This window comes from Dermacentor silvarum, chromosome 10, assembly GCF_013339745.2.
Source record: "Dermacentor silvarum isolate Dsil-2018 chromosome 10, BIME_Dsil_1.4, whole genome shotgun sequence".
Classification (NCBI taxonomy): Eukaryota; Metazoa; Arthropoda; class Arachnida; order Ixodida; family Ixodidae; genus Dermacentor; species Dermacentor silvarum.
This window is the reverse complement of record NC_051163.1, coordinates 15,279,932-15,291,737: the sequence shown is the minus strand read 5'-3', so window position 1 is coordinate 15,291,737 and position 11,806 is coordinate 15,279,932. Positions and strand designations below refer to the sequence as shown.

At 47.4% G+C, this 11,806-nt stretch overlaps 1 protein-coding gene across 8 annotated transcripts in view; it reads left to right on the top strand.

The window, feature by feature from the left end:
- LOC119431029 (mediator of RNA polymerase II transcription subunit 23) overlaps window positions 1–11,806 on the top strand; it is a 70,463-nt gene that overhangs the window by 21,313 nt on the left and 37,344 nt on the right. Inside the window, exons 7-10 of one of the 8 annotated variants that reach the window (XM_037698497.2) lie at window positions 815–884; window positions 8,604–8,716; window positions 9,894–9,989; window positions 10,701–10,892. The exons of 4 other annotated variants lie outside the window; for them this stretch is intronic. In XM_037698497.2, the coding sequence (XP_037554425.2) occupies window positions 815–884; window positions 8,604–8,716; window positions 9,894–9,989; window positions 10,701–10,892 (471 nt within the window). The remainder of the gene's footprint in view (window positions 1–814; window positions 885–8,603; window positions 8,717–9,893; window positions 9,990–10,700; window positions 10,893–11,806) is intronic. 3 more of the 8 variants (XM_049657299.1, XM_049657298.1, XM_049657301.1) reach the window with 3 other exon arrangements.

Below are 11,806 nucleotides of genomic sequence, written 5' to 3'. Positions count from 1 at the left end.
TTTTTTTTTCTTCTCGCTGTGTGAAGCGCATGTTTTTGAGCTTGTGTGAAGCGGTTGTATGAAGAAACTTTTGAGTGCAGTTCCCCATTGTTCTATTTATTTTGTTTTGTAGACTTATTCGTTTACCACGCTGCCAAGGTCTTGTTTAAGATAAATAAATAAAACTCGTCATCACAACGAGCCTCCTCTGGTGCGAATGACAAGTTAACTCATAAACTTCTTGCACATGTGTATATGTGCAGTTTCTTGTAATTCTGACAAATAAATAATACACTGACTTTTGCTATTTTATTTCAACAAGACCAGTAGAAATGCAATAGGCATTCCTGCTATCATATTTTTTAGAAAATATTAGCAAAAATGTGCAGATCTTAAAAAATCAGCACTTTTAACATTTTTCCAAAATTTGTCATGGCACTTATGGGGTTGATATAGAACTTGAGAGTAAGAGGATCAAATTTTAACAGTTCGGTGCATATGCATACCAGTGGTTATTCAGAGAGCTTGTGGATGTACACATTACTGCGATTATGTGAATGCATGCTTTGGGTGTATGCTAATAAAGGCAATGTTGAATTTTGAGATGTTCTTGCTGATGTTATGTTGCCACTTGTGAGTGGCAGCAGTGCATTGAAAGTGCATGAAAATGAAACATAATGGTTAAAATTATAACTGAACATTATGCTTATATTTTGGGTCATGCTCCACATTATCAGTCTGTAATGAAGGTTCAGGCAGTCTGAAGGTTCTATAATCAAGTTGTCATTTCAAATTGCTTTTCTGTTTCTTTTTCTCCCTTCTTGCGGCGCCATAGAAATTCGCCAAACTTGTCTCTGACTTTGTGGACAGCTTCCAGCCCTGTGCCCAAATGGTGACCATTGTTGGTGAGTCAACTCTGTTACCATGTAACACATTTAGAGTTTGTGTTATGAACATGCTAAACTACGAGCTTGCAAGCAGATCTTTTTTACTTGTAATGAAAAGCTAATGATTGGTGCATCTGATGTTGCATAGTTATAGCTGACTGTTTGCAGTACATTCTACTCAGATGTGTTTGTCTTGACCTGCAGTGCTCAGAACGAACACAGGAAAAGGAATTAGTTGGTTCATTTATTTACTTTACATGGTGGGCATTATACAAATGTGGCAGAAAACTCAACGAAAAAATATGATTCTAAATTTCACCCGAGACGTCAAGCAATCAGCATAGTTAAGAACTTCCAGAAGGAGACTATTTCATTTACCTATTGCTTTGTATAATATTGTCACGAGCTCTCATAACAGAGGGCAGAAGCAGCGCGAATGACCACGGGGACTGTTGGTGAAGAAGGAAGACGACGTTCGGCTGGTTGCTTTTGTGCCGGGCTTGCAACACGCCAACCGTTCCTTTTCATCTGCCCTGCAGATTTAAATAAACGCTTCTCGGCGTAACATTTGGTGGAGCTGTGCTGGGTACCTCCCACGACCGACAACGGAATCGTCCGTACAAGACCTTCGGAGAAGCCGCCGCCTTGCCGGACTTTTGCCATCGGCCACCATCATGCCTAGAGAAGAAGATGCTCCCAGTACTCCATCGACAGGACCAGCTCCGATTCAACACTACCGAGAGCCACGCACGTTCTCCGCAAAAGCAGGAGAAGATGTCGATGAGTGGCTCACCCATTATGAAAGGGTAAGCCAGTACAATCATTGGAACGCCGTATCCCAACTGAAGAACGTTGTTTTCTTTTTGAGTGGCACAGCGATGGTGTGGTATGACAACCATGCGGACGCGCTAACTACCTGGGCCTGTTTCGTTGACGAGATTAAGAAGTGTTTTGGCGATTCGGATGCCAAGAAGAAACGAGCGGAATCAACGTTAGCTCAGAGGGCTCAGGTCCCTGGAGAGACTTGCACCACATTCATCGAGGAAATTCTAAAACTGTGTAAGACCGTAAACCCCCGAATGTCAGAAGAGGATAAGGTGGGACACCTTTTGAAGGGAATCGCGGAAGATGTATACAACTTCCTCATTGGGAAAGATAACTTGGAAACCGTATCAGATGTGATACGGCACTGCCGTACCTTCGAAACACTGAAGACTCGTCGAATTGCCCCGAAATTTGGACGGCTAGCTAATGTGACGACTGTAGCCAGTGTGGACACGAATCCTCCAACAGACTTATCGTCCACCATTCGGCAGATTGTCCGTGAGGAACTCCTTCGACACGAAGAACAAGCACGGTATGTGGCCCCACGTTACAGCTCCTGCGCTTTCCGAGACGCCATGTGTGCAACCCCCTCGACTCTTTGGCAGCACTCAGTAAACGCAGCGGACTTTGGCAGCTATAGAGATGGTCCACATCATGACCTGAACCAGCCATCCTATAACGATTCTTTTGAACAAAGCCTTGATCAGCGCCCACGCAACGGTCGCTCACGACGACCAGCCACTGCCTATGACTCGCAACGACAGTATATTGGTTACTCTCAACGCACGGCCACGGCTGAACAGTGTCTTCAACATCCCGATGTTCGCCCTATGCCTGTGTGCTACAGCTGTGGCACACCAGGTCACATAGCTAGATACTGCACCCAACGTCGACCTTCAACTATGGGCAATCGATGCCATCTGCGTGGCACAGTGGTCGTATCATGGACAACCAGCGGCCAGGGAACTCCGCTCTAGGAAGCCACTCCCGAGAAGAAAGGCCACGTACCTACACCTTAGGAAGCTACTTTGGAGAGGGAAGACCTCGTAACCGTTCGCCTGCTTCCGACCGCACCCTGACACCACCACCAGCTTTCCGAGCGTATCGATCACCATCTCCACGGCGGCGCATCCCGTCATCATCTCCGCGGCGCCGCTTCCCGTCACCCCCGCCGGAAAACTAGCCAGCGCGACCGATGGGGGTGAGGTCGCTGGAAAATATGTGCTGCCGACTGAGATACCTCCAACTGTTTTCATGCTGAAGAATAGGGTTCATGTGTGTATTGACGGTGTGTCTACCATGGCTTTAGTCGACACGGGTGCAACTGTTTCCGTCATGAGCGTGCTGTTTAAAAGTCTTCTGGGACGCAAAGTCATGTTTTGTTGGGACCAGAGCACAAGTTTTCGTGGAGTGGGTGGTGACTCATTATATCCGGTCGGAGTTTGCAATGTGGATGTGTCATTAGGTGGTCGAGTTTTTAACACTGAGTTTATTGTCCTTCCTCGTTCAACCCACGACGTGATTCTAGGGATCGACTTTTTACAGTTGTGTGGTGCAAATGTTGACTGCCGCACGGGAGAACTCAGTGTGGGCGTAAGTGCTTTATCGGTGATCTTGGAAAACTCACCCAACCAAGAGAGTGTATTTTGCGTCTCCGAGGATACCGTTGTGCCCGCTTTATCCGCGATGGGTGTTTCGGTTGTTTGTTCTACTCGCAACCCGTTTGATGCTGCAGTGGACCCTGTACATGTGAACTGCCTAAAGAAAAACGTGTGGTTCCTCATTGCATGGTATCGGTGCTGAATGGACGCACACGACTATGGGCGATAAATTGTTCTACTGAAGCGGCGGTGCTGCCTCAAGGCTTAAAGCTGGCCACATTTCAAGAAGACTCGCCGATACCCATGGCAGTGCTTACAGAACTTCCGGACACAGCAGAAGCCAGTAACATGCGCCCTGTGGACTCAAAATTCGTCTCCATGGTCGCTAAATCGCTCAGTGACCATAAGCGCGATGCGTTGGTGGCGCTCCTTGTGAAACACTCCTCAGTATCGACTTCACGCAGCACGACGGCCCGACATCGATCCCTGTGTCTAGAACTCGCCACCGCATCAACACAGGATCTGCTCAACCGATTCGACAAAAACCCTATCGCGTGTCGCCCGCAGAGCGCAAGATAATCAGTGAGCAAGTCGAAGAAATGCTAACCAAAGGAGTCATTCAAGAGTCATCTAGCCCTTGGGCAGCACCAGTGATATTGGTGAAAAAGAAAGATGGTACGTGGCGATTCTGTGTTGATTACCGACGCCTAAACAACGTTACCAAAAAAGACGTGTACCCGCTTCCGCGAATAGACGACGCGATCGATTGCCTTTATGCGGCCTCGTACTTCTCCTCTGTTGATCTGCGGTCAGGTTACTGGCAGATTCCTATGCACAGTGAGGATAAGGAGAAAACTGCATTTGTAACGCCCGACGGATTGTTTGAATTTAACGTCATGCCTTTCGGGCTGTGCAACGCGCCCGCAACGTTCGAACGGTTCATGGACACTGTACTGCGTGGCTTGAAATGGGAAGTTTGCATGTGTTACCTGGACGACGTTGTGATCTTCGGCCGAACATTTAGTGAGCATAACAAGCGTCTGGAGTTGGTGCTGAACTGCTTGGAGAAGGCTGGCCTGGTCCTCAATTCAAAGAAGTGTCATTTTGGGGAGCGACAAGCTATTGTGCTGGGACATCAGGTCGATAAAGAAGGCATTCGACCAGATCCACAAAAGACTGTGGCTGTAGAGGCATTTAGGGAACCTCACAGTGTCAAGCAATTGCGAAGTTTTTTAGGCTTATGCTCCTACTTTCGCCGATTCATTCCCAGATTTGCTGACGTGGCCCATCCTCTCACGCGCCTTCTCCAGAAAGGCGTTCCTTTTGAGTGGACCGCAGAGTGCGACTCATCGTTTCGTCAATTAAAGTTTCTCTTGACGTCACAGCCTATTCTTCGCCACTTCGATCCCTCAGCACCAACAGAGGTTCACACCGATGCGAGTGGTGTTGGCATTGGCGCTGTGCTTGTTCAGCGCATCGGTGAAAGCGAGCACGTGATATCGTATGCTAGCCGCTCTTTGAGTCGCTCCGAGCGCAATTATACAGTTACCGAGCAAGAGTGCTTGGCGGTCATCTTCGCGGTACAACGCTTTCGTTCATACCTCTACGGGCGCCCCTTCACAGTGGTCACGGATCATCATTCACTGTGCTGGCTTGTGATTCTGCGGGACCCTTCTGGTCGACTTGCGCGTTGGGCGCTCCGCCTACAGGAGTACGATTTTGTTGTTTCCTACAAGAGCGGTCGACGGCACGCTGATGCTGACTGTCTCTCTCGGATGCCACTGCCGACGACTGAATGCGACGCTGACAACTTCGACCAATACATTGCTTTTGTATCTCCGGAATTTCCTGATATGGGTACCTTCATATCCGAACAGCAGAAGGACAAGAGCTTGCAGCCACTCTTCGCGGCCGCACACGAGCCTTTAGAAGATAGCCGTTTTCGCCTACGTGACGGCGTCCTGTACAAGAAGAGCTACTCGACCACTGGCGCGCGCTACCTTTTAGTTGTGCCCAAGAGTCTCCGCATTCAAGTGCTATGTGCCATGCACGACGATCCCACTTCAGGTCATCTGGGATCCACACGAACACTCTACCGTGCTCAAGAACGTTTTTACTGGCCCAAGATGCGTCACGATACCGAGCGGTACGTCGCCAGTTGCACCGAATGCCAGCGTTACAAACGACCTACAAACACACCGCATGGTCGACTTCAGCCAGTTCCGCCTTCCAGCGCCCCTTTTGAACAAGTCGGCATAGATCTCCTGGGCCCCTTCCCACGATCCTCCAATGGTAATCGTTGGGTTATTGTGTGTGTAGACCACCTCACCCGTTATTGTGAGACGGCAGCGCTGACATCGGCAACAGCAACAGAAGTTTCTATTTTCTTGTTATATTCCGTTATTCTCCGACATGGGCCTCCTCGCATTATAATCAGTGATCGTGGGAGACAATTTACTGCAGACGTTGTCGAAGAGACCCTTCGTCTGTGCTCATCTAACTTCCGCCACTCGACGCCATACCATCCACAAACCAATGGTCTGGTAGAACGTACCAACCGAACGCTTGCCAACATGCTGTCGATGTATGTCGATTCCGCACATAGGAACTGGGACAGCATCCTACCTTTTGTCACCTATGCCTTCAACACCGCGAGACACGAGACCACCGGTTACTCACCGTTCTTCCTCCTTTATGCTCGTCCGCCGCGTTACACACTCGACACCATGTTTCCCTACTTCGCTCATGACAATGACTCTATTACCAAGGTCCTCTGGCGAGCAGAAGAGGCGCGACGCATTGCTCGGCTACGCACCTTGGCCTCGCAGGACCGGTCAAAGATCCGCTACGATGGTCGGCGCCTACATGTATATTTCGATCCTGGCGACCTTGTGTGGCTCTGGACGCCTTTACGGAAGCGCGGCTTGTGCCAGAAGTTCTTGGCCCACTATGTTGGGCCCTACGTTATACTTGAACGCCTCAGCGAGGTCAACTATCGAATTGCACGCCTCACGAGCACTGGACGACACTCGGCCAAAACCGAAGTCACTCACGTTGCCCGCCTGAAGCCTTGCAATTCACGAACGACTGATTGACTTGCCCGGCGGGCTTCGTCTGCCAACGGGGAAATGTCACGAGCTCTCATAACAGAGGGCAGAAGCAGCGCGAATGACCACGGGGACTGTTGGTGAAGAAGGAAGACGACGTTCGGCTGGTTGCTTTTGTGCCGGGCTTGCAACACGCCAACCGTTCCTTTTCATCTGCCCTGCAGATTTAAATAAACGCTTCTCGGCGTAACAATATGTAAATATTATAGCACTGCAAATATGCTGATACTGAAGTTGCGCTCACCGAGGAAGTTGTGCGTGATCTGTCCCAGTTGTATGTAGGACCATTGGGGAACGATTGGAATGAATGTAACTATGGGAATCCTGGGCAGCAGATAGGTTTATGAAATTGACAGCACAGTGCAGTGAGCTAGCATGTAGTGTCCCATGCCGAAGTTTATAGAGGCAATGCTTCTTAGTCCCGGCTTGAGCCAAATAGTGTTTTTGTGCTGATCAAACAGGCAGTTCAGTGCTATCCACAGTAAGCACATCTGTTAAAGGGGCCCTAAAACACTTTTGGTGCGAGAGCATCAAATGGCTCATTGAGCAAGAAAGCTGGCATCCGGCGTCTGTAGCAGCGAAATGGCACCTAAATTCCCATTGGCTGCGACGTCATGTCACGAACGTACCTCGACAGAGTTCCCATTGGCTGTGATGCCACGGCACGAGCGCGGCTTGATGGAGCAGAGCGGGAAAAAGGGAACACCTGCTGCCTCAGTAGGGTGCCAGGTGTTGCGTGAGGAGTGAGGGCATCACCGCGACGCACTATCCAGGGGGGAGGGGGGGGGAAGAAAAAGGAAGTTTTGGCCGGGGCCACGTCCCCTTGCCATCTCCCCTGTGTGACTTCCAGCATGCTAGTGGAAACATAAACGAAAGAGAAAGCCACGCATCGGTGCAATACCTACCTTTAACTCTGCTTATACTTGAAGGATTACTCTCAGGGGACCCTGATCATGTCAATGGATTTTACAGAAGAATAAAAATGGCAGGCATTATGGCATAGTGCATATGGTAGGCATTACCAAACCCCGACTGGGAGTTTACAACTGTCGCTGAAAAGGAAAGGGTGCAATCATTGCATTATACCGGGGCTAACATATGGGGCAGAAACTTGGAGGTTAAGAACCAGTTAAGCACCATGCAAAGAGTGATGGAACGAAAAATGTTAGGTGTAACATTAAGAGACAGGAAGAAAGCTGTGTGGATTAGAGAGCAAATGGGGATAGCCGATATTATAATTAACATTAAAAGAAAAAAAAATAGAGCTGGACAGGCCATGTAATGCGTAAGGCAGATAACAGGTGGAACATTAGAGTTACAGAATGGGTGTCAAGGAAAGGGAAGCACAGTCGAGGACGGCAGAAAATTAGGTGGGGTGATGATATTAGGAAATTTGCAGGTACGTGTTGGAATCAGTCAGCGCAAGACAGGAGTAATTGGAGATCGCTGGGAGAGGCGTTCGTCTTACAGTAGACATAAAAAATAGCCTGATGATCATGATGATGATACTTAGAAGATTCGAAAAATTTTTGTGGCAGGAGGTTTATGAGGGGACGTCCTTTAATAGTGATGCCATTATTGGTGTAAAAAAGTGTGTCAGGGCCCCTTTAAGTGTTTTGGACAAGCTCAGCTCATCAACGTACCATTTGTGACAATGACAAGTACACATATATTGCATAGTGAAGAGGTAAAATGAGGTTTTCACGCTTAAAAAATTAAGCAAGTTTGTTCAAAAAGCTTTCCTAGGGTTTTTGATGGAATGAAGTTTGAAAATAAGCCATATAAGAAATGCCACTTTTGATCAAAATAATAAAACACTTAAGGGCTAAAGGTAGCAGCTATAGGCTGTAATACTACATGCTCCCTCAGTCAACAGTAAGCATAGTGCACGCATAACACGTAGTACAGGATGAGGACCCGTGAACACTGTCCTGGCTTCTAACATTCATTGCTGGAGTAGGCACGCCAGCTGCAATATTGGTATGCCATATACAGTCATCTTCCATACTGTGCTTACTGTTACTGTAAACTGTCCTTAGCTTTGGAGAGTGATAGGTGAACGCTCAGAGACTCCCGTGCCTTCAAGCAAGCAAAGCGTGAGCAATCTTGAAGCCCTGTTACTTTCTCTGGTGAAGACTTGCCATGTACGCACCATATGTATTAAAAGAGCTCGGAATCTTAGTTTTCCTCTGCCTCCTGCTCAGGTCGTTCTAAGCTTCGGCCAGTCGTTGGCCATTCGGGAACCTGCTGCACCGTCTGGAAGCTTGACCCCAACACAGCCAAGTTTACGATGAAAGGGCAGCTACCCTACAGTGCGGTGAGTTCTCAGCCGGTCTCAAGCTCTTATACAGATGGTGGAAAGAGCATTTTATGTGTAGAATTTTCCCGTGTACAGTTAGTCACCCGTGTATATTAAACCCAGTTTAACTGAATTATCTAGCAGGAGAGTCGACATTTGGGCCAGTTGGTACATAATTTACAGGAAAAACCGGTCAAATAAGACGAAGGACATAGGCCAAACAGGCCATTGTATTAATAACAGGCTTCGCGAACACCGCTCCTCCATGGGTTCTGATGACGGAGCAAACTTGCCTTGGCATTACCGTGAATCTGGCTGCTAACCGCTGTTTAGTAATGTAAATATTCTTGGCAGAGGCAGGGGCAAAGAAGAGCGTGAAATTCTAGAAGCATATTTTGTCAGTTACAGAATGTATGCAGAAAGGATACCAAGAGAAAAGAAGCACAGTCGAGGACAGCAGAAAACTAGATGGGGTGATGAGGTTAGGAAATTTGCAGGCGCAAGTTGGAATCAGCTAGCACAAGACAGATGTGATTGGAGATCGCAGGGAGAGGCCTTCGTCCTGCAGTGGACATAAATATAGGCTGATGATGATGATGATGATTTCATCAGTTTGCATGGGGATGACTGCATTAGCACAACCTCGGTGCGCTTGCTCGAAAAAGAATTTGCTTTTTTATATCGGTTGTGATAAATTTGGTTCTCTCTCCCCTGTGATTAGTGTTCGTTGTGCTGTGCATGCTCTGTTAGCCTTGCTGGCAAATAGTAGCTGTTTTCTATAAAGCACAGTTGCTAGTCCAGTCGTTATGGTGCAAATTCCTTTCTTTTGTCCTTCGTTTTTTTTACTGGTTTTTCCTGTAAATGAATTATCTTATTAGTATTATCTAATTAGAATTAGCATAAATAAATAATTATACATCCTTTGGGCAGCTTAGCGTGTGTGTGGGCCAGTGTGAACCGTTCAGTGAACACAAGAGTTCATGATGCTCACCCTACAGCCAACCAGTATGTGTCCTGGTGGGATGCCTTCCAAAAATTTATTTTTGAAAGAACTTTGATGTGTTTTTTAGTTGTCATATTTTATAAAACGTTTCAAATTGCGTGCTATATTGAACTTGCAGACACCTTTTTTTTTAATGTGTTTAATGTAAACAAGTTTAACTGTATGTCCACCGCCTTAACTGAATTCCTGCAGGAAGTTCAGCAGCCCCAGACAGAGCTACTCAGATACGTGCTGGAGCAGCCGTATTCAAGGGAGATGGTGTGCAGCATGTTGGGCCTCACAAAACAGGTGAGCTCTTTCATGATGCTATGTTGGCAACATTGGCATGCAGGCCAATCTTCTGGCTTAGCTAGAGGGAGAAACACATGCATATCTTTGTCATCAAACCGAAGAAGTCCGGAAACAAAATAGGGTTGGGATGTTTGGGATTTTTTGCATTTTGTGCTCTTATTATGTGGGGTCGGTTTGCTCTTGGTAATAAAAGACACGACAGCACAGTACTAGTGCAAACGTAAAGGCCGGGAATTTACTGCTCCTTCTATTAAGAATGCCAGCTAGCTGGTATATGTGCAAGGAATATTTTGTCAATCAGACACACGAGGAATCAAGGACGTTTGACTCACCATACAAGGACGCTGAGCTAATGTTTACCTACGCCGTGCACCGGAGACTAAGTTGTTTGTGGGTGCGATGCCACACTGGGAAACCGAAACAGGAGCCTTTCATGGGAAATTTTCACAACTACATTTTTGTTTTAATTCTGTTTTACTTTGTGGCATCGATATTTGGGTGTACTACCAGGAATAGGAGATTTTGAGTTCTGTGGATAACCTCTGTTAAAGACGAACTTCTGAAAAGACAAACAGGTTTTCATGGTCCCTTTGAGTTTGTCTGAAGTAGTTTACTGTAAGTAACATACTCCATGCACAACAAGCATGCCGCTGCCATTGTTCAAATGGCCTTGTGTGCAAGTTGCACGATCCTTCGTACCCTTTGCAGCAAAAGCAGCGCTGCCCAGTGCTAGAGCAAGAACTGGTGGCCCTTGTCGTCCGGGCCATGGAGAAGTCAGAGCAGGAAGGCCCAGAGGAGCCCATCGAGCTCTTCTGGCAGAACCTGTCCAGCCAGCTCATCTACTTCGTGCTCTTTCAGTACGCCAACTTCCCGCACATGGTGCTTGCATTGCATGACCAGGCAAGTCTCTTGTTCACTGTACGTTGGCTTGAGGCATGCTGTGACTACTTGAAAGCATTCTAGTACCAGGTTCATACTGGCATGCACAACTTATTCTTGTAGCTTCGTCCTTTCGCTGCTGCTATGCGATCACTATTATCGTGTTGTGTTCACCATGTCTATGCTGCATGTGTGTAGTTTCAGCAGTTGAGGTAGACATGCTGATTGACCTCTAGTAATTGCCGGTTGATATAGAATGCACTATAATGTGCTATAAATATGGGGCTAATTGTATCCACATCATCCATTTATGCTGACTGCTGTCTGTGCTTTCACTGTTGAGCTGTAGTTCTCTTTCTGACACTGGCTCACATAGTAATGCATTCAGGTTCACTCAGTTTATTGTCACTGCTTGCCTTCTTGCCAGTGGCTTCTTGCCATGTGGCCATGGCAACCCATGACCACATGACTGTATTATCATGTGCATTGTGTTTGTGACACTTTCTTTTAACACGAAAGTGTTTTATGCCGGGGTCCACCAAGACTTCACTGACGTATTTCCGTCACGGAAATACGTCAGCTTACAATGTACACGAACATAATACAAAGAAAGAAACCAGAAGAAAAAGTTCCACAAACATGCAAAATTTGGAAATCGAACCCACGACCTCTCGGTCCGCGACGATAGATCGCCGAGCGTTTAACCCATTGCGCCACAAACGCATTTGCAGAGAGCTACACAGACGCGCCTTATATATCTAACACTCCTCCGTGTACCCGCGCTCTTGCTCGGGGCGGTGCCGCCGCCTACGAGCAGAAAAGAGAAGTACTGCATTATGACACTAACGCGCACCGACAGTGAACGCTTCGGTGGTCTCAGCACTACGATGCCTCGATGCCAGCATTCGAAGGGACGCTGGCATCAAGAAGCACTA